Source organism: Lampetra planeri, chromosome 16, assembly GCF_965212315.1.
Source record: "Lampetra planeri chromosome 16, kcLamPlan1.2.h2, whole genome shotgun sequence".
Classification (NCBI taxonomy): Eukaryota; Metazoa; Chordata; class Hyperoartia; order Petromyzontiformes; family Petromyzontidae; genus Lampetra; species Lampetra planeri.
The window spans coordinates 9626989-9654691 of NC_136122.1; the positions used below are offsets into that span (position 1 = coordinate 9626989).

General features: G+C 45.3%; 1 protein-coding gene across 1 annotated transcript; it reads right to left on the bottom strand.

Annotated features, from left to right (window-relative positions):
• Window positions 1-1887: 1887 nt before the first annotated feature.
• On the bottom strand, window positions 1888-22165 carry LOC144723016 (beta-parvin-like). Its single transcript, XM_078601516.1, has 13 exons — window positions 22083-22165; window positions 21644-21733; window positions 15947-16017; window positions 14029-14131; window positions 13269-13418; window positions 11461-11576; window positions 10128-10186; window positions 8389-8408; window positions 8216-8277; window positions 7519-7587; window positions 5759-5860; window positions 4476-4548; window positions 1888-2424 (listed from the first exon to the last, which is right to left on the bottom strand). Exons 2-13 carry the CDS (start codon window positions 21708-21710, stop codon window positions 2348-2350), a joined length of 969 nt encoding a protein of 322 aa, XP_078457642.1. The 5' UTR covers window positions 21711-21733; window positions 22083-22165; the 3' UTR covers window positions 1888-2347.
• Between the last annotated feature and the right edge of the window lie 5538 nt (window positions 22166-27703).

Sequence of the window (27703 nt, forward strand, 5' to 3'; positions counted from 1 at the left end):
ATAGGGGTTGGGGTAGTGATGGGGTAGTGATAGGGGTTGGGGCAGTGATAGGGGTTGGGGCAGTGATAGGGGTTGGGGTAGTGATAGGGGTTGGAGTAGTGATAGGGGTTGGGGTAGTGATAGGGGTTGGGGTAGTGATAGGGGTTGGGGTAGTGATAGGGGTTGGGGCAGTGATAGGGGTTGGGGTAGTGATAGGGGTTGGGGTAGTGATAGGGGTTTGGGTAGTGATAGGGGTTTGGGTAGTGATAGGGGTTGGGGCAGTGATAGGAGTTGGGGCAGTGATAGGGGTTGGGGTAGTGATAGGGGTTGGGGCAGTGATAGGGGTTGGGGCAGTGATAGGGGTTGGGGTAGTGATAGGGGTTTGGGTAGTGATAGGGGTTGGGGCAGTGATAGGGGTTGGGGTAGTGATAGGGGTTTTGGTAGTGATAGGGTTTGGGGTAGTGATAGGGGTTGGGGTAATGATATGGGTTGGGGTAGTGATAGGGGTTGGGGCAGTGATAGGGGTTGGGGCAGTGATAAGGGTTGGGGCAGTTATAGGGGTTGGGGCAGTGATAGGGGTAGTGATAGGGGTAGTGGTAGCGGTTGGGGCAGTGATAGGGGTTGGGGGAGTGATAGGGGTTGGGGTAGTGATAGGGGTTTGGGTAGTGATAGGGGTTGGGGCAGTGATAGGGGTTGGGGCAGTGATAGGGGTTGGGGCAGTGATAGGGGTTGGGGCAGTGATAGGGGTTGGGGTAGTGATAGGGGTTTGGGTAGTGATAGGGGTTGGGGCAGTGATAGGGGTTGGGGTAGTGATAGGGGTTGGGGTAGTGATAGGGGTAGTGATAGGGGTAGTGGTAGCGGTTGGGGCAGTGATAGGGGGAGTGATAGGGGTAGTGGTAGCGGTTGGGGGAGTGATTGGGCTAGGCCTGGTTGTAGCTGGGGGGTGGGGCAGGGAGTAACGCTAGGATGTGCTTGGGAGAAAAAATGGGTTTTAAAGGAGGGACAGAAGCAGGTTAAGTATTGTGGCCAAATGTATTATCAGACGGGTAAATCCGAGCATTGCACATGTATGGAAGCTCAAGGATAATTTCCTATGATAAAGTGGATGGGATGACGAGATAGACTCTCTTCCACACAAACGCTTTGTAAAACTGTCATCATAATGTTACCGGCAAGTGAATGTGCAAGTCCAAATCCAACGCTTTCTGTGGATGGTGAGAACATCCATCACGCCAGTAAAATGTGTCCCATGTTCGAAACAAGCAGATTTACCAACACACAGAGGTTTGCCTGGGATGACCACATGTTCAACTATTTTAAAGTTACTGGCCTAAACAATAATAGAGGCCACCGGCTCCATCGAGCCGGTGGGTTTAGGCAAGGCTGAGCGCATTGTACAATTCGCGTCCAATGTGGTTGTCACACGACTAGCATGCAATGCATGATGGGAGTTGTGTCTTCCAGCTGCTTGTGAGCAGCTCACCTCTCTCTGTGTGTTGTTGAATCTTTCCTGCGAGTCGTGGCAGAGTCTAGAGGTTCAATGTGCAAATGATTCCGATTTGTTTGCATCCCGTTTCGAGAAATGCAACAATTTGAAACTAGTTTTATTCTACCATTGGAACCTCATATGCCAGTAAAAAATAGGATAATTGTTTTTTTTACCCCTCTATCTGGCAACAAAACTGACACCTTTTTTTACAAGGAGTCATGTTTGCATAGACCACAATACCTGCAGTCATAATGCAAACAAAAAACATAACTCTGAAAATGTGCACTGTCCTTGAAATTGATTGGTCCACACCCGAGACAGCTTTCCTTAGAGCCTAGTCTCACATGAGTTGGACCAGATGACGCCAAAAGGGTAAAAAAGCAATTATCAGTGTTATTCTACCTTTATTAAAAAATAGATTTTTATATTTTTTTAGAAATACAATATTTGCGCATTTAATCCTGAATTAGGGGGCGTGATGGCGTGCAGTTGTTAGCGCAGTGTGCACTGAAACCGGCTTCCTGAGTTCAATTCCTGTCCATGACTGACATCAGTGGCACATGCTATCTTAGCCGGTGCTGGGACCTGCACGGCTTCTCCAATCTGGTCTGACCAGCGTGGTGATGTGTGTTCAATCAACGCCCACGACCAACGACACATCACGGGGAGGAAATCATCCAGCAGTGAATTGACGATTGACAAAGGGCTGTAATTGATTGTTGTTGTTGTCACGAACATTCCCAAAAAATGAGCAGGCTGCATTAATTTCAGGAGGTGCTGGGTGCAATTTTCGGTTTCGCTTATAAAATATTTATCTGATATACATATTCATCCTTCGTCTCTTACCTGGTCACAGATATAACTGATACACGGATGCCTTCATTCTAGGTGCTTGTACTTGGTGAAGAGATTGTACAGAACCCTCAGTGTGGACTTCAGGTCAAAGTTTACAATATCTGCAATGAATTCAACACAGGTCAGAGGTTACACTATCTGCAATGAGTTCAAGGCAGGTCAAAGGTGATAATATCTGCAATGAGTTCAACGCAGGTCAAAGTTTACAATATCTGCAATGAATTCAACACAGGTCAGAGGTTACACTATCTGCAATGAGTTCAACGCAGTTCCAAGGTTATAATATCTGCAATGAGTTCAACGCAGGTCAAAGTTTACAATATCTGCAATGAATTCAACACAGGTCAGAGGTTACACTTTCTGCAATGAGTTGAACGCAGGTCAAAGTTTACAATATCTGCAATGAATTCAACACAGGTCAGAGGTTACACTATCTGCAATGAGTTCAACGCAGGTCAAAGGTTATAATATCTGCACTGGTTTACATGTTATTTTTACAACCCCCCCCCACCCCATTTTTTCGAATTGTTGGGTAGCCGTTCTGGCTCATCCCAAAATCCTATATTACTTGAATGTTGCTTAGAGGCGTTTTATTGTGTTTGCATTGTGTGAACCACAGGTCAAGTTTGGCAATTATGTTTTTCCACACACGGGTGAGATTCGCAGAGGGCACAGGAAATGTGAACACAAAGTTGTCGATAACAGAATTTACTGATGCGCCCAAGGGAAATGCACACAAATAAGAAACACTTTCTATAAATCGGATTCTACTCCAGTGTCGACTGTGAACGCGATGATAAAAACAAAATTGCCACGTTCAGACTTTGGAGTTGTAACCTTTGACGTGTGGTGTTTCCCAATGCAGATATGGGAAAAGCCTCACGAATATTATGTCACAGGTGACCCTCCGCGCACACTTGAAAGCCGAGTTTGAAATCGCAGTACAAGGTTGCATATTCCATCGGCAACACGGTCGTCCTCACCGATTAACCGCCCACACCCAGTGTGGTATTTGCACTGAGTGGTCACCTCTGTAGATGCTTACAAATCCGATAATTTCACAGAAGAGAATTGCCATCTAAATCTCACGAATATTCGCGTATTTTGTAAAGCACAGTCAAGCATCCCCCCCCCTAACTCCCACCGGCCCTGCCTCACCCACCCCGTTAAAATCAGTTTGCTCTTCATTGTTGGTCCAGTCCCCTGTGTATTGCACCGTTTAATTGTCATTATCATTGACGTTCACACGTATCCGACCTTGTTCGCCGGAGGCAGATCTAAAACCTTCCCCAAGGAAGAGGGGGTGGGACAGGAGCAATCCCAATATTTCAAACTTCTTAAATATGGCCCTACATTAAATTGAATATATTTTATCTGGTAAAAAAAAAACTTTATGAATGCTGAAAGTGGGGGACTGCTGCCAAGCCATACTCTCGCTCCACCACCCAGTTGCCAGAAGATTGTCTCTGGACAGACGCTCCCTTCCTTCGACTCTGATTTCCGGATATGTAAACGGCCTCCCTGATGAACACATTGTCGGCGAAATCACCGATTCTGGCCTCTGGGCCTTCAAATGCCCCCTGAGTGCGCACACACACGAACATCCCATAACTTCACCGCACGCCTCGTAGAGACCGAGTCTTTGAGCGGCAGTGAACTAATGATTACGCCGATTGGGTGTACTGTCGGATATGGCTATTGTTCACAATTGCACCCAATAATAAAGGGGGTATGTGGGGGGGGGGGGTGGTCGTGCAATCGCTCCCCATCGCCCCACGCTCAGATCGCCACTGCTGCTCACACATCCGCCTATACCCACGGTGAACACAGCGAGTCGTCGATGCGATGCCGTACCTACAACGCAGGGGAGCGGTAGCGTAGTGGTTAGAGCGCTCACGGCCAACACCGGTGACGATTGTCTGCACCGATTCCTGGGCCTCGCTTAGGTCGACTCGACCTCAAATGAGCACCCGGTGCGGTGTGTAAAAACATCGCCACTGGGGAAACAGAGGTGGTGTTAGCCACCCCACCCCCTCGCGTCCCACAGTGGCGGCCTTCATAGGTGCTGCTCGCTAACAGCACTTGCCCCAACAGTCTGTTAAGGCTACACGGGGGATCTTTGTGTTTGTGTGTGTGTGGTGAAAGTTCTCACCTTCTGGCCGAGCCTTGGGCCTGCACAGTCCGCCGTCTTGCATCAGCTCGAAGGAGAAGGAGACATTGTGCACCTGTGCAGAGGTCAGCGGCCAGGCAGTCGTGAGACATCAGCCACGTGGGTTCCTCTACCCCCCCCTCCTCTACCTCTACCCCCCCCCCCTCCTCTACCCCCCCTCCTCTACCCCCCCCCTCCTCTACCCCCCCTCTTCTTCGTCCCCCCATCCTCTACACCCCCCCCTCCTCTACACCCCCCCTCCTCTACCCCCCCCCCCCCCATCCTCTATCCCAGGATCATCATCCTCTTGTCGAGGAAGCTGCTGTCAACGGAAATCGTAGAGCACGATTTAAATCAAGACTCGCACTGGAACAGGAACTGAAACTCGATAAGGCTTCCCGGTTTGCATTAATCATTACATATTTCGATGCACTTCCTGCCGCTTGTTGAAGGGTCACTCTCAAAGTGAGTGTTAGGTTACGTTGGGGCATTGCCGCAAAGCAGAATTGATCGGTAAGGACCATTGGCTTTCGCTATTAGGTTACTTAATTCATGTAGGCAGTTGGTTGTGGGATAAGCAGGAATTGGAAGTTGTTGGGTGTTATCTGTTGGGCTTTTTGTGATTTTAGTTTTTTTTATAAATTGCAAAGGTTCATCTTTGATGTACAATTAATTTGTTTTGTTGGGTCTAACAGGAATCAATCGTGAATCCTATTGGCTGTGATAACCTATGTGTTACGTTAATCTCAGCGTTTAGCCACAGGCATAGAAATGCAACCATGAATCGCTCATCCGAATGTTCTCATCATGGACAAGGTGCTCTTAGGGGTTCCCCTAGATCTAAAGATCCGCGCTCTGGGATGTCTCGTTACATTATGGGCACTTTTGTGTAACCGGGTGGGAACTTCAAGGGATGGTAATAATTTCATTTGCAAGAGCGACCCGGGACACGTGCATGCCAGAAGGGGGCGATGCGATGAGCACTCTGTATAATCCCAATTCAGCAATTTCCGTGCCATTTTGGGAGTTGGCAAATTTGGACTCTTGACGCTGGCACACAAGGGCCTACTCTTGCGGATGACATCAAGGGCATCTTTAATGTCCACTGTGCAGCAGAGGGGGTGCGTAGTATTGCGGTTATTAAACACCGCGGTAATAATGAGGGCGGCCGCTGAATTTGAACCGTAACGGTCGCAGTATATATGCAAGTACAATGATTCTTTTTATCATCATCAAATGAACGCCACGATGATACTGGATGGGCCCTAAAGGTATCGCGTTCTCACCTTCTGCTCAAAGCCGTCTGGGGTGAGGAAGAAGTTGTAGAGGGGAACAAAGTAGCCTTCAACCAGACCCATGAGCAGTACCAGGTACACGCCGTCCGCAAACTGCGTGGGCAACGACAATGGCAACGGAGTTTAAGAGGATGGCCCCCACACTGACCGGAGTCTGGGTGCACCTTTGGCTTTCGCGCTGCAGGGATACAAGGGGGCAAACTGAATAGTGTGTGGTGTCGTCGAATGCAATGAATGAATGACCCCCGTGAAACCGTGTTATTTTCTATGTGGCCATGCTGTAGTGAGATCAGAGGTCGCAATCGGGTACCCGATACCCGTACCCTACCCGATACCCGTACCCGGCCGGGTACGGGTACCCGTTTGCGACCCTGGTGCGGCCGGGTACGGGTACGCGTAGGCCGTTAGTCACTGGTAAGTAACTGTTTGTCACTCATTTCCCAATGTCTTGTCTCTTCTCACAATTCAAGTTCCTAGAATCAACCTACCCGCGCCTGCAACATGGCTTCATCCCAGAGGTCGCAATCGGGTACCCGTACCCGTACTCTACCCGATACCCGGCCGGGTATGGGTAGCCAGGTATCGGGTAGGGTACGGGTACCCGATTGCGACCCTGGTGCGGCCGGGTATGGGTAAGGAATCAAAACCCGTTTGCGACCTCTGAGTGAGATGCACTGGGTTCCTTAGACGTTGCAAGGCTTGAATCCCTAAACGTGTAACCGCTGCACAAGTAACTTTAGTGTCACCAGTACTTTACTCTCCACGCAAGTGATTCCTTCATTGTGGAGACAGTTGGAAAGTTACCAAGGTCTGCATCCTGTGTGGTGTGGGTTTCCCTCCAGATTTGCTTGGAATTTCTCTAATTTAATCCTCCTTGTTGTTGTAACAACAAATTACATGTTTTTTATATTTTGCTGGAAAGCTCTGCGAAAGTCGTTGTCAGCCTAAAACTTCCCACCTGTGGGCAAAATCATCCCCCACATTCTCCCATTACTTCCTTTCCTCAGTTGTTCTAGTTCGGTTTTATCAGTATCCACTCCAAAATTAATTATGTCCATCACTCGTCAGTTTGTTCTCTTTACCTTTTAGTAATATTTCTTACCTGAGATAATATTTATTAAAAATAAATAATGCACTAAACTTGTGGCTGTAAATGTACTTTTATAATGGCCGCTCCTTTGATCCCAGGCCACGGACTTCTTGCAATCGCACGCCATATCAAAATATCTAGGGGTGGTCAAACCGCAGCTTGTGAGCCGTAAGAGGGTCTTGGGCAGTCAAAGTGCGGTTTTAGGTAATGCAATACATTTTATAATACAAATTCGTGGGAAATAAGAAAAACATCCGCAGAAGCAGCAGCGGCCCGGGCCACTCGTCTGTGTCACCGGAGCCAGACATGGGTACTCCCAGGGATTTATCCCGCAGATTTTTACATTCAATGTATGCATGTATGTTGAACTTCTTTCGCACGATACCTAGCGACTTTGCCAATCAGTTGGCCTCCACCTTGAGTGAACTGGCCACGTGACCACCCCATGTGATCACCCCACGTGATAGATGTGTGCCTTGCGACTCTCGGTTGTATCAATATTTTGGTGTACCTGCTTGTAGGGTCAGGAGCTTTGGCCACCCCTGTAATAATCATTGTAATAGCACCTATGATAGTCTATGTAATAGCACCTGCTACACTTGTAGTAGTCATTGTAATAGCATCTGTAACACCTTTAATAGTAATTGTAATAGCACCTTACCTGGGTCTCTAGTTCTGTGACCTCCAGGTTCAGCTTGCTCAGATGTTTGTTCACAAAGGTGATGAGAGACTGAAAGAAAACTTGATGTTAATTATGGTCACAGATGACACTTATTCTAATTCAGCAAAATCAATACATTTCTGAACGATTTCAATAAAGTAAAATGAATGTTCTGCTATTTCTCTTAATGTCCTCAATTAAAATCACGAAAGATTATCTGCAAGACACTGAAATATGAACTCTTAAGTTATAAAACTCTTAAAATGGTTAATGTCGGAGTTCTCTCCCATCGACTCTTCTGCTAAGGTCGTACAACCTTGCCCAACTCACGAAACGTGTGAAGGTTTTACTCTTTTCTGGCACTAAAACCCCAGAGTCAGACCAGAGAACACCAAAAGGTGGACAGCACAAGGACAATGCCACTATCAGAGCATCTATAGCTCGGGGTGAGTAGCTACAAAATGGGACCTTTTTGCCAGTATCAAAGTATAAAAACATAGGTTTTACCCTTTCTGACAATTAAACAGGTGTTAAGATGTTCAAACACCAACTAGAAACCTTTTGCAAGGAATCAACTCTGCGTTAACCACACGTATTTCACACCATGTTCATCATCACACCGTGTTAAACCGACCGGTGATATATCAAGCAATTGACATTTTAGCCGTACCTCTGGGAGGCCGATTTTAAAAATTACCTTTTTTACGACGTTGAGTTTGTCCGGAGCGTGGTCGAACAAGGTATCGAAAGCGTCGCGCTCTGCACGGGAGACAAATTAATCGACGTTACCGCCAAAGGGATTAAGCGCTGCGAGTTTGCGGTGTGGCGGCCGTGCGTTGCCGGGCAAATGGTTCTCTGTGCGCCACTTACCAAAGTGACCGGCCATTGATCTGCAAGCACAAGTTGTAAATGTTACCAAAATGAATTCGATTACATTTAGAGGTTCAACAAGCTGCGAGTGTGTAATACTGGGCCCTTGGTTAATGCATTGATTTTTGTTAAATTAAATATTTATGCTGGATTGTGTCTCATTAAAATACAAGCTGATGCGCTAGTCCACTAAGCAACCCTCAATGTTGTTCTGGGATTCCTAGTCTATGTTCTTGTGTGTGTACACATAAATATGTTTAATACTTTAACATATTAATATTTTCTGGGTGCGAGCAGGCTGGAGTAGGCAACACGTGGCTGGTAGCCACAGCCACAGTAATTGGTATACAAGATGTGGTGTGCAGGGAGCGGGAATATTTTCTGCATCACTGACCCAGACAGCCCTGGCTGGAACTGGCTGGAATTGAGGCCCAGGTATACGTTTAGTCTGCATACATCTTGCTCAAAAACTATTGCTCTTAGTCAGCTGTGTCATATACATTTCATAACGGTTGGCTCGTGGGGTTTGTAGTTTTCATGAAAACTCTATCAGTGTTCTACGGACTGAAGGATGGGTGGACGTGAAAACATCGATGCTAGCGATCAGTATCCTTACGGCTCAATTAAAAATATCCCCCAAAAAATACACAAAAAGAAAGAAAAAACATACTTTGTAGTATTGTCTAATATGGGTTTTGTTTACTGCAATTATTTCAAAATGTTGACCATGAATGGCAATTAGCATTCTGCCTCACATTAAATAGCTAGAGACTTTTTACCTTTTCAACTTTTGCCTGTGGCCACATTGCCATGAATGTACCCCATCTCGACAGCTAAGCTGGCCCGAGAGTCTGCGTGACCCCCACCTTCTCGCTGCATCTCACCACCGAATAAATAACCACAGTCAATATCTCCTGCCTGTACAAACAGCACTCGTTCATCCGCCGCCGCTAAATGTCAGCCCCCGTGCTACGTGACCTGTGACACCCCGCTTTGCGCCCTGCGTCCCGGTTCACGTCGCTTAATCTCGTCGCGGTCTCGGAGGCTAAGCACCAGAGGTCGCAACCGGGTACCCGATACCCGTACCCTACCCGATACCCGGCTACCCGTACCCGGCCGGGTACGGGTACCCGTTTGCGACCCTGGTGCGGCCGGGTAAGGGTACGGGTAGGCCGCGAGTCACTGGTGAGTAGCCGTTTGTCACTCATTTCCCAACGTCTTGTCTCTTCTCACAATTCAAGTTCCTAGAATCAACCCACCCGCGCCTGCAACATGGCTTCATCCCAAAGGTCGCAATCGGGTACCCGTACCCGTACCCTACCCGATACCCGGCCGGGTACGGGTAGCCGGGTATCGGGTAGGGTACGGGTACCCGATTGCGACCCTGGTGCGGCCGGGTACGGGTAAGGAATCAAAACCCGTTTGCGACCTCTGCCAAGCACGCTCGAGTCTGACGAGTATTTTGGATGAGAGACTGCTTGGGATACCAGGCTTCGTCTGCGAGGTGGCTACCTGATGGCAGTGCACCAACAGATTCTGGAATCTGTGCCACGTGTTGAGTGTCACTCCCTCGTAATGTGTACATTTTCTCCAGCTACTACGGTGTCTCGCCTTATTTCAAACGTTCATTAATTTAATTGGTCACACGTCCCAAGACAGGATCCTCCTGACAAGAGTCTCGGCGTCTCCTAGATAAATCATCATAGTCGCGCTGTCATGATGTAGGTGTGTGCTCTTACTCCATGGTGGTCGTTATAACCTCCTGTGATTTCTGCACGAGTACTTTCCCTCCACGTTTCTGTAACAAGTAAGCATATCGTGTATTCAAAATAATAGTAGTAGTAGGTTAAACACATACATTTTCATAATTGAGAAATATATATATTTTTTTATATTATTATTCTAAAATGTTGGTTGGTATAAGGAGCATTCCAATTGTATTGTTTGTAAGTTCCTTGGGTAAATGGTGTTGAAAACGCTCATTTAACTGAACATTTCGATTTAAAGCTTTCGTGACTGCAGATATTCATCTTCTTGGTTCTTTCGGTAAAGTCACGTAGAAGGGAAGTAATAAAATAAAATAAAAATAAAACTACATTATTATATTATTTTATTATGTTTTATTTTTATTATTTTATTACTTCCCTTCTACGTGACTTTACTGAAAGAACCAAGAAGATTAACTGAACATGTTATTGAACAGTTCATACAGAACACTCCCAACCAGGGGTGGTAGCCTCCACAACCAAATGCAAGTGCTTGGCTTCAAAATGCTTGCGGAATTGATTGCAATTGGCTCTCGCGTTGACCATGAAAAGTCGTTATAAAACTGCAGCCCTGCAATTGCTTGCTCACACTACTGCTGGCGGAAGAGCTCCTACTAGTGGAAGTGCAAGAGACTTGCCCGCCCCATTTAGAGGGCACTTGGCCTCTCGATTCCACGCTGGCCAGACTTCGAAAATTTGGAAGTACAGTACCCACATTTTACCCCACTACACGCTGGCCTGCCGATCGACTGTAACGGTGACGTTACCCATTTTATACTGCTTCGTCGACAGAAGTGTGGGGTTTGGGGGCGTTTAAGAAACTTTCCCCAATTGTGTCTTTCAACTGCCACTCTGCCAGATTGAACCGGCGATCTCTAGACTGTTGCTAACCATTTTAAACTATTTATTTTATTTTACCAGGTAAGGTCGACTGAGCTTTATAGCTTTTTTTTCAGAAGCCACGTGGCCAAAAATGATAGCTGAACGAAGTGGCTTATCACGTGGATATTTATAGCAGCCAAATACTCTAAATGCATCTTTATAAATGTGGGGGGGGGGGGGGGGCCGGGTATGAAGCCAGACGACCCAGAGAAAAATCCATGCGACCACAGGGGAGTAACATGCAGACCTCCTGCATACCAGGCGAGGGAGTTAACATCTCGCCACCGCGACACCCGCAGAAGCAGCATCAACGTTCCGTAGCGTGTACGGTACCCATTTCTTTCAGGGGGGGGGGGGGGGGGGGTGTGAGATGTGAAGCCTCCCACACGTACACATCCATCAGATACCTGTGGGGGACGCTCACCTGGACGACGACGAGCTGCACCGTCACGTGGTCTGGCAGGTGAATGGGGGCGCGGAAGTGAATCGCGAGCGCGACCAGCAGGTGCAGGATAGCGACCACGTGCTTCGAGTGAATCACTGCGGGACAAATCAGCCACGGGCACCCCGCGCAGCGCTTCGCGTGCGAATGAACACGATGTGAATATGAGCGAATTTTTATTTAATTAATTAGTTGGTCAATGTTATTGCACTTAACATATTGGGCCTAGCGGGGGGGCTGGGGGGGTAGCACAGCTTCCGATCTCTGAGATACAAGAAAAGTGAGACCATATGACAAGAAGGATGTCTCTCAATAGCGGATTAGGGGAGAACCATAAATAATTGAATTGTGTTGAGTGGTGCATTATCAGACAGCTGACAAAAAACTGAACTTTTAACTTCCTTGAAAGACTTAGACATTTCCTAGGACAGCTGCCTCACATAGAGGACTTATCCTCGGAAAAGTAGGACAGGTGCCAATCAAATGTGCACCCGGCAAGCCGAGTTTTATTCGCAGCCACGGCTAATATGAGTGGTGAGATCTGAACCGATCCTGGATCCTCTGCCACCCCTCCTCCAGTCCGTACCTTCACCAATCCGCACTGACCAGCCTGGTGAAGTATGCTTAAATGATCCCCCGTAACTGACACTACATCCAGCATCAGATCGATGTATAGGACTGTGCATCAATATTATTAGAAAACAAATATTGGGCCCGATTCATATATCGATGAGTTAGTTCCTTTTTGTAAAAAATATTTGGTGAAAACGTAGCCACGTCTCAATTATTAAAAAAGAATTGGGCAAGTTGCCAAGGCGATTTACAATAAAACAGGTAAAGGTGCTGCCCTGAAATGGCTTGCTCGTGTCACTGCTGGCGAGAGGGACATTGCAATGAGCTTTAGAGAGCTATAGAATGTATTTGGCCTACTCCTCCTCACTGGCGAGACATCTTAGAAGAGGTGGGAATACCTACACTTTACCCACAGCAAGCGGGCTGCCGATACCGCAAACCGCATTGTAGCCATTCATACAGCTGGGTGAACAGAGGTGGGCAGATTTAATAAAAACTCCCGCCATTGTTCCAGCTGCCACGCCGGGAGATCGAACCTTTAAACCTGTGGACTGTAAGCCCAGCGTGCTAATCGTCACACCGCAGCAGTCGTGTTGACGTAACGCAATAAAATTTCGATTTAAAGCTTTCGCGACTGCAGGGATTCATCTTCTTGGTTCTTTCGGTAAAGTCACGTAGGATGGAAATAATAAAATAATAAAAATAAAACATGATAAAATAATTCTCACGACGTTTCGGCTACAACGCAAGCAGCCGAAACGTCGTGAGAATTATTTTATCATGTTTCATTTTTATTATTTTATTATTTCCATTCTACGTGACTTTACCAAAAGAACCAAGAAGGTAACGCAATTATTTCGGTCATTTCATAAAAATGCGAATCTGCCGTTTGTTCTCTTAACAAAACTCAAATGACTCCGGGTGCGTGGCGGATGAGGAGGCGGGTGAGGAGGCGGGTGCGTGGCGGGTGAGGAGGCGGGTGAGGAGGCGGGTGCGTGGCGGGTGAGGAGGCGGGTGAGGAGGCGGGTGCGTGGCGGGTGAGGAGGCGGGTGCGTGGCGGGTGAGGAGGCGGGTGAGGAGGCGGGTGCGTGGCGGGTGAGGAGGCGGGTGAGGAGGCGGGTGAGGAGGCAGGTGCGTGGCGGGTGAGGAGGCGGGTGAGGAGGTGGGAAGTTGCCCGGGGAAAGTAAAACACGACAACGCTCGTTGGCGTTACGTACGCTCGACAGACCACCTGACGCCGCCGCCCCCCCACTGCTGGGGCTTGAGTGTCTGGTTGACGGCCTGCAGTACCATATGCAGCTTCTGCTTCTGCGTGATCTCGCACTGCGTCACCTCGGCCACGTTCAGCTTCCTGTGCTCCAGGGCCTCTGCGGCGATGAGCGGAGACGCACCGTTAGGACGAGGGGTAGGGAGCTACGGCTCGCGAGGACCGGTCTTTACAAGCGCTGCCTTAGGGAAATAAACTATAACACTTAAAACAAAAAGTAAAAAATTATTTTACCAGGTAAGACTCACTCAGCTATATAACTCTTTTTTCAGACACGACCTGGCTATCACAAATGATAGCTCAACGAAGCGACTGTTCGTGCGGAAATGTATAGCAGCCAATACTCTAAACGAGTGTTTGCAAATGTGGAGGGAAAACCCAGACGACCCGGAGAAAAATGTACACAAACACGGGGAGAGAGACAAGCAAACTCCAACTACACAACAATCGTCAGAGTCGGGGTCGAACCCACGACCTCTTGCACACCAGGCGAGGTGGTTAACATCTCGCTTTGATCTGTTCTTTTTTACATTTGGCATGGCTGCGTATAAACAGGGGGCGCGCGGTGGTGGGTCGTGGGAGGCGTGAGAGTAATGCACGCGTAAACAAGCAGCAGCGAACACGGACGCGACTCGCCGTTCGGCACCCGCCGGGAGCGTCGCTGCGTCGGTGCATGGCGCGGTGTGGAGCCGACGCATCCTCTCAATTACCGAGCAGCTTTTGCAGGACTTGCCCATCGTAGAGGTCGTCCTCCAGGTCTTTGACGATGATGCGGTCCTCGACCAAGACGTCGTTGATCCAGTCCTTGAGAACCTGCGCTGGGACCGGCGTTAGTTTCGTGGGACCTACGGGGAAGGCCGTGGTCATCTGGGTTCCACAGGTGGTGAAATGTTAACCACCTCGCCTGGTGTAGCAGGAGGTCGTGGGTTCGATCCCGACCCTGACCATTGTCGTTTATTTGGAGTTTGCGTGTTCTCTCTCTGCGACGTCACGTGGATTTTTCTGCTGGTCTGCCGGTATTTCTCTCCACATTTAGAATCATGCATTTAGAGTATTTGGCTGCTATCAATTTCCACATGATAAGCCACTTCAATCTTGACTTAAAGCTTTTGTGACTGCAGGAATTAATATTCTTTGGGTCTTTCAGTGATCGAAACGTTGTAGTTTTTAGTTATTTTCTTTGAACCCATCTCCATGACTTTACCGAAAGACCCAAAGAATAAAAGCCACTTCGTTGAGCTATTGTGGCCAGGTTGCTTCTGAAAAAGAGCTCCATAACCTTGTTTTGTTTTGGTCGTCATACAGGAATTATAATTGTAATTTAAATTATAATTAATAATTATTATTATTTACATTATAATTATTACTGTAAGGCGCATTTCATCCTTAGATTATAATGCGTGCTGTGTATGGAAAACAGGAAAAAAACAGAACCATCGTAAACGGGCAGAACTATGCGGGTAGAGGCCAGTTTAAAGACGTTAGTTTTCCAAACTGACTTAAATATATCGAACAACTCAAATTGGTAGTCTTTGTTCAACTCAAAACGGTGGCTTTTGCAGCCAATGTTACGATTCACAACAGTTTTTTTTTTGGTCAGGCCACATATACTGAGCTGGCCACATTATCGTGATAATTGTTGCCGAGTTTACCGTGAGAGAATAAACAATAATATATAATTGTCGAGTTGTTAAACATGTGCATGAGCGACACATTCATTTTGCTTAGCTGTGTCAGGTGGTGGAGGGTTTAACGACAGAAACTTGGGTCCAGGTAATTCAGTGGCCTATCCCCAAAAATCTGTTTTAAATCGGTGTTAGTTTAGTCGACAGCTACCCATGGATTTTAGACAAGCTTTATTCTTCATAATAAAGGTTTTATTCTGTGGATTTCATTTCGTCTCAAAGCAGAACACCTTTACTTATGTAACAATGTCTTCTTTGTAGCTATTTAACACAACATATAATGTGAACCTGTGAATTGAGGATAGCAAAATGTAAACCATACGTGTATATGATCTTCATTAATGAGCCAAAGTTACCAGATTAACAGCACGGAGATATCAATAGCTCATATGAAGCATACTTCACCGACCCGCGTTGACCAGCGTGGTGAAGTATGGTCAACAAACCGGCACGGTATGTGGGGAGGCCCTCAGCCAGCGATGGATTGACGGGCTGTTCGTATGAATATCCTGCACAGCGGCAAGAGTGTTTTTTCCCCTCTTCTGTATATTATATATATTCCCACTTGGTATTGTTCCAGTAAGCTTCAGACCGCACACAGATGCTCAGGCGCACTCTAAGAGATTACTAAGTGGATTAATATTCCACATAAAGGTCCACTTGAAAGTACAGATTAAGCACTATTACATAAGGAACATGTGAAACATCAGCGTCTGCGAATGCCGTAACGTACAAGCACCCCCACAACAGTGATGTGACTGCGGTGCGCGCAGGTTAAAGCATTGATTTTGGCTCGTTTCACCTTTCAATCCTAATGGATTCCCTTTTGTTTTCATAATGTGTTCCTTCTCCAACCTTTTAAACTGTCACTGGCCCACATTGGAATTCTTATGACTTTGGACACTTACGGATGAGATATGGGCGTGCCATGCATCGTGCTCACCTTGATCAGTTCCTGCAGCTTTGGGTCGTCTTTGTGCTTTGGATTGATGATGCTACGCTCCTCATTCTCTTCTGAAAAAACAATGAAAAGTATAGACCATCATTACCATCATCATTGCCATCATTATTACCATCATCATCATCATAATCATCGTCATTCTGAATCCTGAGTTGGAGCATGATTATCTATCTCCTTACTGGTAACAATTCAATTGCTTCCAGTGGTTTGATGAATAAACACTATACAGGGTCATTATTCGTTTCAATAATCGATTACTTCATGCAACATTAGAGTGAATGGGTGTGCTACACTGGTCGAATGGTTATCACACTCGACTTGGAAGGCAGAGGTTGTCGGTTCTATCTCCCCTGCATGGTAGTGGAAACAAAGGTGCAATATTTTTAAACCACCACACTGCAGGTCACAACAACTCACTCACCCACTCACCACACTGCAGGTCACAGCAACTCACTCACCCACTCACCACACTGCAGGTCACAGCAACTCACTCACCCACTCACCACACTGCAGGTCACAACAACACACTCACCCACTCACCACACTGCAGGTCACAGCAACTAACTCACCCACTCACCACACTGCAGGTCACAGCAACTCACTCACCCACTCACCACACTGCAGGTCACAACAACACACTCACCCACTCACCACACTGCAGGTCACAGCAACTCACTCACCCACTCATCACACTGCAGGTCACAACAACTCACTCACCCACTCACCACACTGCAGGTCACAGCAACACACTCACCCACTCACCACACTGCAGGTCACAACACTCACCCACTCACCACACTGCAGGACACAACACTCACCCACCCACTCACCACACTGCAGGTCTCAACAACAACACTCACCCACTCACCACACTGCAGGTCACAACACTCACCCACCCACTCACCACACTGCAGGTCTCAACAACACTCACCCACTCACCACACTGCAGGTCACAACACTCACCCACTCACTCACCACACTGCAGGTCACAACACTCACCCACTCACCACACTGCAGGTCATAACACTCACCCACCCACTCACCACACTGCAGGTCTCAACAACACTCACCCACTCACCACACTGCAGGTCACAACACTCACCCACCCACTCACCACACTGCAGGTCTCAACAACACTCACCCACTCACCACACTGCAGGTCACAACACTCACCCACTCACTCACCACACTGCAGGTCACAACACTCACCCACTCACTCACCACACTGCAGGTCACAACACTCACCCACTCACTCACCACACTGCAGGTCACAACACTCACCCCTTCACCACACTGCAGGTCACAACAACACTCACCCACTCACCACACTGCAGGTCACAACACTCACCCACTCACTCACCACACTGCAGGTCACAACACTCACCCACTCACTCACCACACTGCAGGTCACAACACTCACCCACTCACTCACTCACCACACTGCAGGTCACAACACTCACTCACCCACTCACCACACTGCAGGTCACAACACTCACCCACTCACTCACCACACTGCAGGTCACAACACTCACCCACTCACTCACCACACTGCAGGTCACAACGCTTCTCTTTCTGTGCCTTTCCTCTCACGGCTCAAATTTGAAATTCCCTCCTCTCATCGTCTCTTTTCCCGAAACTTTTCTAATGTTTGCTCAATTCAAGAAAAGTGTTACATTCGTATCCATGGCAACATTAAGAGTGCAGTTTGTTGCTGACCGCTTGCCGTTTTTCGGGTATGTCGACCTATGCTCACCAAGGGTGATTTTTTTTTTAAAACCGTGCATGATTAAACAATTAACCATTGAAGATATAATAAATAAAACATTCATACTTAAAAAAGATCAACAAGACCTGTTATCCAACATGCATCCACTTGTAGTCAAGTGCGATTTACTTTTTGTACGCATCGCATTCCATCCTTAGCCTCGAGGGTGGAAAGACACTGCATGAAATAGACACGTGTAGCTAATTAAATTAGCGAAGAACGTTGCCAATTTTGTGCTTTGTCAAGATATCGAATTGCAATAAAAAATATCAAGTAAGCTAATAAAGGAACCCAGTAAAGGGGGTGTGTGGGGGGGGGACAAACCGCATTACTAATGATTGACACATCTGTGCAATGAAAGAGCTCTCACCAAATGGGATGGCACTGTACTCAGTCAACCTGACTGACAGGATTTAGCTTTTAAAACACAGAATGCGTCACACACAGAGATGTACTAACAAAAGGTTCTCCCACCTTCTAAACCTGTGTCTCGATTCTTTGCTGTCACCTCCTAATGACCCTGATTACCATAAACCAGCGCACAGGAATGACAACCTGCACCACCGGGGCAATATCCGCATGACTAATCAATTTTAAAGGTCAAAGGTTGCCTGCCTATTTCTCCCTTGGCTAACAGCTGCCTCATTTTAATAAATATTTTTTTTAATCTTCCAGTGAAATCCAATTTGTATCGTCCTTACGCCCTCTTCAAATTACAATTCACGAATGAACGTTAAACGGTGTAATTCAATCTGAAAGCTTTCTCAACATTTGAGGTGCGATGTGTTTATATATCATGCGTCAGTGCCGAGAGGTCGATTGTTTTGCTCCATTGCCACTCAGTTCCATGATTGCAGACGTGCATTGCAGACAATTGAAGGAACTGGGTCATCATTTAGGTAATCATCAAGTGGTGTTTACTCGGTCACAGTCTGCCAACAAATTAGGACTGTAACTCGGAGGGCGACATACGGGGGACCTGCTGATAATATATCATGGTGCCAGATGTACTCAGACAAACAGCATTCTGGGATAGTAATGGAGTGGTCATTTTCAATTGCGTATTCTTGGTTCTTTCGGTAAAGTCACGTAGATAGAAAGAAAAAAAGAAAGTTTATGAAAATAAAATTTAAATTTAAATTATATTTTGGCAGTCTATATATATTCTCCAGGTAGTCTATATATAGACTGCCAGTACACTCACTCCGATTAAGAACCAGGCTACAGTCTACATTTGTGGTTTTTTGTTGTTTATTATTTTTATTTGTTTATTCACTTTAAAAATTTTATTTTTCTATCTACGTGACTTTACCGAAAGAACCAAAGAATGTGAATTCCTGCAGTCACGAAAGTTTTAAATCAAAATTTAATTTGTGTGTCAAGCCACATTCTTCGTCTATAAGTAAAAGTGTATATTCTAAAACAATTGATAATTATTTCATATAAATAACCCAAATGGCAATAAATATCCATAGTCATTTATATGCATTCATTAATCCCCCCCACCTCGTCCAAGAAGGGCACACAAGTGACGTAATTACATCTCTCCTTCTATTCAAGGAATGGAACAGGAGGATTTCTCCACAAATCTGGCTGTTGCCTGATGAAGCTAGTTGTAATTACTGGCGAATCGTCATACTCAGATTGTAAATATTGTGGCGTTGCCCTCCAACACACCGGTTGTGCTGTGCTAGTAAAGAATTGGCATCATGTTCTTTTTTTCTCTCCGCCTGATGAAGGACGCTTGTGTCGTGGTTTTTTTTTGCTTTTATTATTTTCAATTGATTATTTTCATTAAAAAAAAAATTATATCTACGTGACTTTACCGAAAGAACCAAGAATATGGCATGTTCTGTTTACGTGACAAACGTTACTAATTTTCTTTGTTGGGTGGCGGCGGGTTTAACGACACCTTTATTTACAGAATGCTTAAAAAAAATGTTAACACTTAAATGTGACTATCGTTTTTAATGGAAAAAAAACGGATAATAGACTGTAACATGATAACAAATGTCATGTTAATAGCTTCAAAAAGTCAAAGAGTCTCCACTTGTTCGCCATCATTGTCAACACGTGGCCTGGAATCTTCTTCAGATGGTCTCCAGAGCCCGGAGGAACATTTCTTGTAGCATTGTTGCAAATTCTCAGAAGTGTTAAAATATTTTATTTAAGCACCCTGTATTTACGCGATCTAACCCAAAAAAACTGTATTTTGAATTACTTCATAGCTCGTCGGATTCCTCAATCTATGTTATTCTGATTCCGGAATGCTCCGTGCTCGGTGGAGCCGACGTAAATATTCACGGACAGCGCTATCCGCCAGATGTAAGCGGCCTTCCGCCAACAAGTGAATTGCGCACATGGTCCCCCAGCAGTTCTCCTTGGATGTCTCCAATAAAGAAAAGTTAATTGAAAATTTTCCAATACACAAAGTGAATTGAATTGGTCCAAGAAACAAAGTGAATTGAATTTTTCTCAAATAAACAAAGTTAATTAAGTTTTGCGGAAGGTAAAGGTTAAAGGTGCAGCCCTGAAACTGCTTTCTCAGGCTACTGCAGGAGGAAGGGCCTCCACTAGACGGAGGTCCAGGAGATCTCCTCTCCAGGGTACCTTGGCCTACTCTTCCATGCTGGTCAGATGTCCTGGAAGGGGTGGGAGTTCCCACACTTTCCCCCACCATGTGACATACCGATGTAATAACCGTGGTACATGGTTATTACATCGGGGCGAGGGCGGGGGGCTGTTTATGAAACTTGCGTAATGTTTCAACTGCCACGCCAGGAGATCTAAATAGCACCCAATGCATTGCAAAGAAATTGTGCCAACCCTGAAACTGTGGCAGCATTCCTCAATTTGCTGAAGACGTGCAATGGAATTGCGTTTTCTTTTTTAAAATGTGATATGAGTCTCGAGGTGACTTGTTGCTGGAATATTAAAAATAAATACATGTTTTAAATATACAGCAGCAAATGGCAATTAAATTTGGAAATAATTTACGTAAGCAGGCATTTAAAATGATGACGCAAGTCCCAAAAAAGAATAGATCTTACCTTGTAGTAATGTACTGTAGATAGACTATGTTGATGAGGCTGTCTGACAAGTTTTAAGCTTCGTTAATGGAAACATATTAAAATCAGGGTCTTGGAGCTTTGTAAAGATGTTCACGGCATCACTGCGTCGATGTATTAAAGTCTATTGGAATGGCATCACAGTGACATCACTAGAGTGCTATAATGACACACCTGACCCAAACTTTTAGTATTCTCTCACTAATGAAATGTAAAAGTCATGCCGAACAACCAAGGACACACACTCCAATTACGTGTTTATAATTTGTGAGCTGTAGACTTTTTGAGTTGCGTATTACTTTAAGTGACTCTATAAAATCATTATTAATGCAAATAGACAAACCGTGTTCTTTTTTTTACTGACAGCCATTTGTCAATTACGCTGCTGGAAGAAGGCCTCCCAATGCCATATCAGTCACGTGGGGATGCCGGTCAGTGCCAGGTTGGTGAAGGATGGTGAGAACAAAGACAAGTTCGGATATTACTCGCCACTGTAGTGAACCATGGTTAGGAATTGAACTCGGGCCATCGGGTTCACTGCGTAGTGTACGAACCAATGCGACACCAACGAGGCGACCCTCCCATTGATGAATATTTAACAATTGGGGGGATTAAAAACAAAACCTCTCTGATGGCTTTTTTTTAGATTTTACTGCTGAATTTTTAGTTCCTGAAGAAGCTCCCCAGCGGGCAGAGAGCGAATCTTCGGACACACGTGAGACGACCCGACTAAAAAAAACACACACACATCGGAGAGGCGCAGAGCACGGCAGCGGAGCAATCTCTGACGCCAGTGACCTCGGAAATGAAGAGGAGCCTCGTCCCACTGGTGGATGACAACATTACCGAGTCGGGCGCCCTCTTGGTTGATTTCCTCGCTTGTTGGGGAGAGCGCTGAGCCAGTGGATTTCATCGCCTCTTCCTGGAGCTCTGCGACTGGAGAGGAGCAGAGGGGGGCGGGGGGGGGGGAGCTGAGGGTCACTTCCGTCCATGAGATGGGCAGCGGTGGCGGAGGGAGCCCCCCGAGCGAGTCAGAAGTCAAAAGCGAGGGCAACCCCCACCCCCTGCTTCATGAAGATGACAAAAATAAAATGTGGAAAGTACCACGCAACAAAAATCTGCTCAAAGTCGTAGCCTATTTATACACCTATATGTGTGTGTGTGACAAACAAAAAAAAAACATTTATAGAACAACAACAAAATACAATTGTAACGAGAAAAAAATCAACGCGACCGTTGCACACAACGGGAATACAATTTAAGTTGCGTAGCTGCTCCAGCGTACAAGGTGTGCAGTTTCTGCTTAGGCCCCCCCTCCCCCCCCCCCCGTAATGGGTTAGCACCGTCGCCCCAGCGCAGTGATGGTCAGCAGCATTTTCCGGGTTAATTTGTGGGGGCCTGTGTGGCAACCTGTGCCACTGGGGTGGTTTCCGCTGTCGCTGTGAATAATTATTCCACGAGCGCGGGACGTGGTGTGTCGTTGAACGGGTTCACGGAAAGGCAAACGAAACGAAAAATGAGTCTGCGTTTTTACAATTCAGCACTTTCAACCTAACAATAATGCTACCGAGCCTTACAGTTCACAACATTATGACGTTAAAGTCATTAGTTAATCAAGGTTCTGTTTGGCAAAATTCGTGTACTCTCCTTGCTAATTATTTTACGTTAATTAATACATATTCTTGGTTCTTTCGGTAAAGTCACGTAGAAGGGAAATAATAAAATAATATTAATAGAAAGAAAATTTTCTCGCTGTGGATTTCACACCTGATGATGATTGCTTGTGTTGCAGTCGAAACGTCGTGAGAATTTGTATTGTTTTATATTAGTATTATTTTATTATTTCCCTTCTACGTGACTTTACCGAAAGAACCAAGAATATGAATCCCTGCAGTCACGAAAGCTTTAAATCAAGATTTAATTAATACAGTTTCATTCAAGTACTGACAATCTGGATTTATCTTATTCCTCAGCATTATACTTTCCACAGATCCATATATGCTTTGTTACATTTTGAATGATACAGTGAGTTCACGGAAAAGGTAACCAGCTACTGAAAGCTACATTTTTTTTCACAATTCAGCATTTCCTGGAACATAATCACATCATTTCCTTCAATAATTTAAAATGTAAGACTTGGCTGTGCGATTGTGGCCATGAAACCCAAACTATTGGGCCGTATCATGAACCACTGTACTCAACGGAGGAGGAAGAGCGAAACGACCCGAACTCTCTCCTGAAGCCCTCTCGTGGCTAGCAAACCTCGAACATTGACATTTAGCTCCCAAACATTCCCATTCACAAGAGTGGAATAGCTACAACTGAGTGCACCACAGCCTGACAATTCACAATGATACAGCACGAGTGAGAACATTTAACTGTATAATTTTAATACAATTAGTCCGTAAAATTATTTCAACCAATTTTGCATGAAATTTACATTTCATTGACATACTGACGGATACATTTAAAAATACATTTATTCCACAGCAGTTATTATTTCTGTTACATTTTTCTCTGCAAGATAAAACCAATTATTTTATGCTTTGCTGATTTATTTTGCTAAATTGGTACAATTCAGCAGGAAGTCGCATCTGACATTACATCACACATTCAGAAATACTTATCAACTTCTCGAACGCTACGCTGGTGTTCCATAATTGCCAGCAAAAACATGGATAAGTACTTACCCATTATTCACCACATTAACGATTTGCCGCAAAAATGGGAAAGAAAATGTAATTTTCTCTTCCATCACACTTAACACTGTTTAACATCATCGCACTCAAGCTGTCACGCATCTTCCCCCAGATCACTCCCTAATTGAGCTCCATTTTATATGTAGCCGAACAGCTGTATTTAAATGCCATTTCCATCTCAGCTATAAATCCTTTCACACTCCCCCCCCCCCCAAATGTATTTTTCGCCCGTGTAAAACTGCAGCCGCTGCTGCTGCTGCTGCGTGAAGCCCTGAGGACACTGTTTATGACGGTTACGCACCGTTACAGCAAATGCGGCAATCCATTTCGACGATTCCTTGCGACAGCAGCAGCAGCAGCCAGCATCAGCAGCCAGCAGCAGCATCAGCTCCGGCTGCTCTGAATGCAGCCGGAGCGAGTGCACGGCACACCTGGCTCGCCTTGCCAGCGCCGCTCGCTTGCCGCATGCCGTTGCCAAGACACCCGAGCGTATCAACCATGACCGACAACTACGGCCAATTGGGAGGAGGAGGAGGCTTCCCTGGAGACGGCCGGTGAACGTGATCGGAGCTCGCTTCGTCTCGTCTCCCAGGCAGACCCCTGTCTTGGGATGGCTCCTACAACCGCCCCCACCCACCCACCCAACGCCTCCCCCGCCCCACAGCCACATGCTCCCCTCCCACACACACCCAACCATCACAATCACAATCCCACGACATTCACAGAACGACCCAGCCTGGAGCGAACGTCTCGCGACTGGAAGGTCGTGAGTTAGAATCTTGGGCTGGGGTGGTTGATTCGGACCGTCGTCCCTTCGAGGTCGATAAATAGGAGCCACCTTATGGGGAAGTCAACATCGGTTGTCCGATGGATAGACTCTTCGCCGTCATAGGAATGTGGAATGTCCACTATTGGCTGAAGGTTGTAAACAGGAGACGAGCAATTCCTCGCCGCTTATTGAACAGGAAATCACTTTGACCTGTTTATTCTTGAGACTCGGAAAAGCTTTCCTGCCTTAGAGATATATCTAGATGTACATGCATGTGTGTGCACAAGCACACGTAACAAATAACTCAACACATTTGTCAATAGCACTGCCCTAAAGATGACCAACAATACTCTACAATAGATCACATGTTATCCAATGGCCCTTCATAAAATAAATGTTGACAAACATATTGAGGTTTTGTTCATAAATAAATGTTACTAATATGTTTGGAAGGAATGCCACTTAATAAGGACATGCCACTTGTGAGATATATAAATATATACATACAATTTAAATTAGCAATGTTAAGAATGTACAGCCCATTTTCCCCTCTCTTAATCCACTTCTGGATGACAGGCCTCCTGAGGTCGTGTGGGTCGTGGGGATTGTTTGACCGTGCATCAGTCTCAGTTGGGGAAAGAGGTTGTTGGTGGGTGCTCTGGAACATCACTGATGTTAGGCCTGGCCGGAAATCGAACCACAGGTCACAGAGTTCACTGACCACTGTGCAGTTGAAGCATCACTGTATCTTTATCGTGCCATTGTGGGTTTTGTTTTTTTTATCAAGAATCACGGTTGCAATGGTCACACTGGTCAACAATTATTTTTTTTCTGGCCTGGACTTTTGCAGCTGTTCTAGACTAATTTCAGGATGCTGATTCCAAATCTGATCTCATATTTGCTCTATCACATCTCATTTTATGCTATCGGCATACCCCATTTTCATTGATTTTACCTGAAATTAACTCTGTCACTTTTGATTGCAAGTTGTTGCGAGTCAGTGACTGCTTTAGTGTTAAAATATGGTGCTGTATTTTTCGGATAGTGTGTTTATAATATCATTTTATGTAGATATCCACATTTAATTATTATTTTTCTTCTGCAGTTTGTATTGAAAATGCAATATTTGATATCTCAAAAACCTGATGTGATAGAAAAAAACTGATGCTAGATTTAGAATCAGCACCCCAAAATTACCTTAAAACCGTTGGAATACCTTATGCCAGAAAAAAGTGTGTTGACTAGTGTCATCAGATGTTAAGTGCGGAATGCAATGTCAGTTGCACCTTACAGCTCTCGTGGGATTTCTGTCAGCAGAGATGGAGAAGATAATACAGGTAAAGGTGCAGCTCTGCAATTGCTCGCTCACGCCAATGCCGACGGAAGGCTTTCCACTAGAGGGTATTTGGCCTACTCTTCCACGCTAAGCCGATGTCTTGGAAGAGGTGAGAGTACGTACGCTTTATCCCAGAATCAGAATCTTTATTTATCCTGCAGAAATCCGATGATCTATGAAGCTCTTTTTCACAGACGTGGCGAACTCATTTATATACTGGTGGGTGGACAGAGGCGAGGGGATTTAATTAAAGTAACCATTGTTTCAACATTCGCACAGGGAGCTCAAACTGGTAAACACTGCATTGTGAGTCTCAAGAGTGTTAAACATTACATCATCCCAGCATCCGGAGAGTTTCGCCGGAAATTGATGTTGCTCTTGTTTTCCCTGCATTCGGCATGCGTAATTGCCGCATTGACACAGCTCAGTGATACATTGTAGCATCTTACGCAACATACATACGCTTGCCATTTATCTAATGAATGAGTACATACGTACGTACGTAAATAATATATGTTTGTGTTAAGAAACTTGAAGATCAGGCCAGTTTAGATGTATTATATCAGCGCTGATATTCATGCAAAGTGCTATCTTTAATTTAAGACAACATTCAGAACGGTTGGCTACGTACCGTGTGAAAGAAGCTTAACATACATACGTTCAATTAATTATCACACTTGCTCGAATGTACATCCACTTGGACTTTACATATTTTAATTATGCAAACACTGTCACTTATGCATCGTTGCTTCGAGGTATGTCTGATGCATTTTACAACGTGCATTACAGTAAATCAACGTCAAAGTAAATAATGAAAGGTTGAATGCAGTAATTTTTTTTATCACGGTGATATTAATAACGACAGTGTGGCAATCACGTGGAAATATTTGGGAGGTATCCAGGTGGTTCAAAAGTCAGACACATGAGCCAGCACAACTGAAATACTGGGTTAGAATGTGGGTTTCAGTCAACAATTATTAGCCTGAGTTCGCAAGCGGAGTGAGTTGATGGTTTTTTCGGTAAAGTCAAGTAGGTAAAAAATAAAAGAAATTTAAGTGAATAATTCACTACAGTAATTTTGGCTGTGGCGGTTCCACATGAAGGCGGAGGCTTGTGTTGCTTCCGAAACGTCGTGATTTAATTTAGTTCTTTTCATTTTAATTTATTTTATTTTTTACCTACGTGACTTTACCGAGAAAAACAAAAAGCATGGGTCCTTGCAGCCACGAAAATTTCAAATCTAGAATTAAGTTGATGGTTTTAGGCATGCAACTGGTCAGAAAAACTATCATTACATTTCTTTATCACATAATTTCACAGAACTTCCAGCTGTGAGAATTAAAAAAAACACTTTTGAATCGCCTGCCATGTAGACGAACATCAATATGAGGGCAAATGGGAAAGAACACCCCCTCGCGTGGCTAGGTGGTGATGTGCAAACATTTCAGAAGTGGTTCGATGATATCACCTTCCACGGGAGCTTATCTTGCAGCAGGAGATATCACTAATCTGAGAGCGTTCTGGATGGACATGCAGTCATCCAATCACATGCGGACCAATATAGCATCACTTGAATATAAGTAGAAATTGTAAAACTAAAACATGTAACATCATGGCAACGTAGTTTTAATAATGCGTCACATTTTACTGGAGAAGATTCATCTAAGGCATTCGAACATTTATTAAAAATGCATGATTCCCTTAAAATATTTGCAGGGTACAGAATACGACTAGATGCAGGGAAATCGTGTTTATACTGTACGAGAGCTGGTGGTACTCATTCAGAACAAAACGATAACGGAATCGCTTATGTTATCATACATCGCGATGCTCAAACCCATTAGTCGGGGGGAAAAAAACTAAACTTTAAAAGTCCTTTCTGTGCTACAATGTCAGATGAAATATTTATTAAACCGAGATGTACTTGTTTTTCATCTCGTCTTGCTCACTAATGTGACTTTTGTTCCCTGGGAGGCACCTTCAAACGTACTGTTAAATAAGTAATCATCTGATAATTAGTCAAAAAGGAAACTCTTCTGTAATGCATGACATAGCCCTCCTTTTAAAGCGCTCAACTGCAATTTAAACGCTGTCCCAGGCGG

Bases quoted from the DNA above. Each gene is read 5' to 3' on its own strand.
- LOC144723016 (XM_078601516.1), bottom strand. From the start codon at position 21,710: ATGAAATCCACTGGCTCAGCGCTCTCCCCAACAAGCGAGGAAATCAAC. The intron at 14,132-15,946 runs GTGAGCACGATG...GTCCCAGCGCAG, and splicing joins AGCTGCAGGAACTGATCAAG to GTTCTCAAGGACTGGATCAA. The intron at 4,549-5,758 runs GTGAGAACGCGA...ACCTCTGCACAG, and splicing joins CAGACGGCTTTGAGCAGAAG to GTGCACAATGTCTCCTTCTC.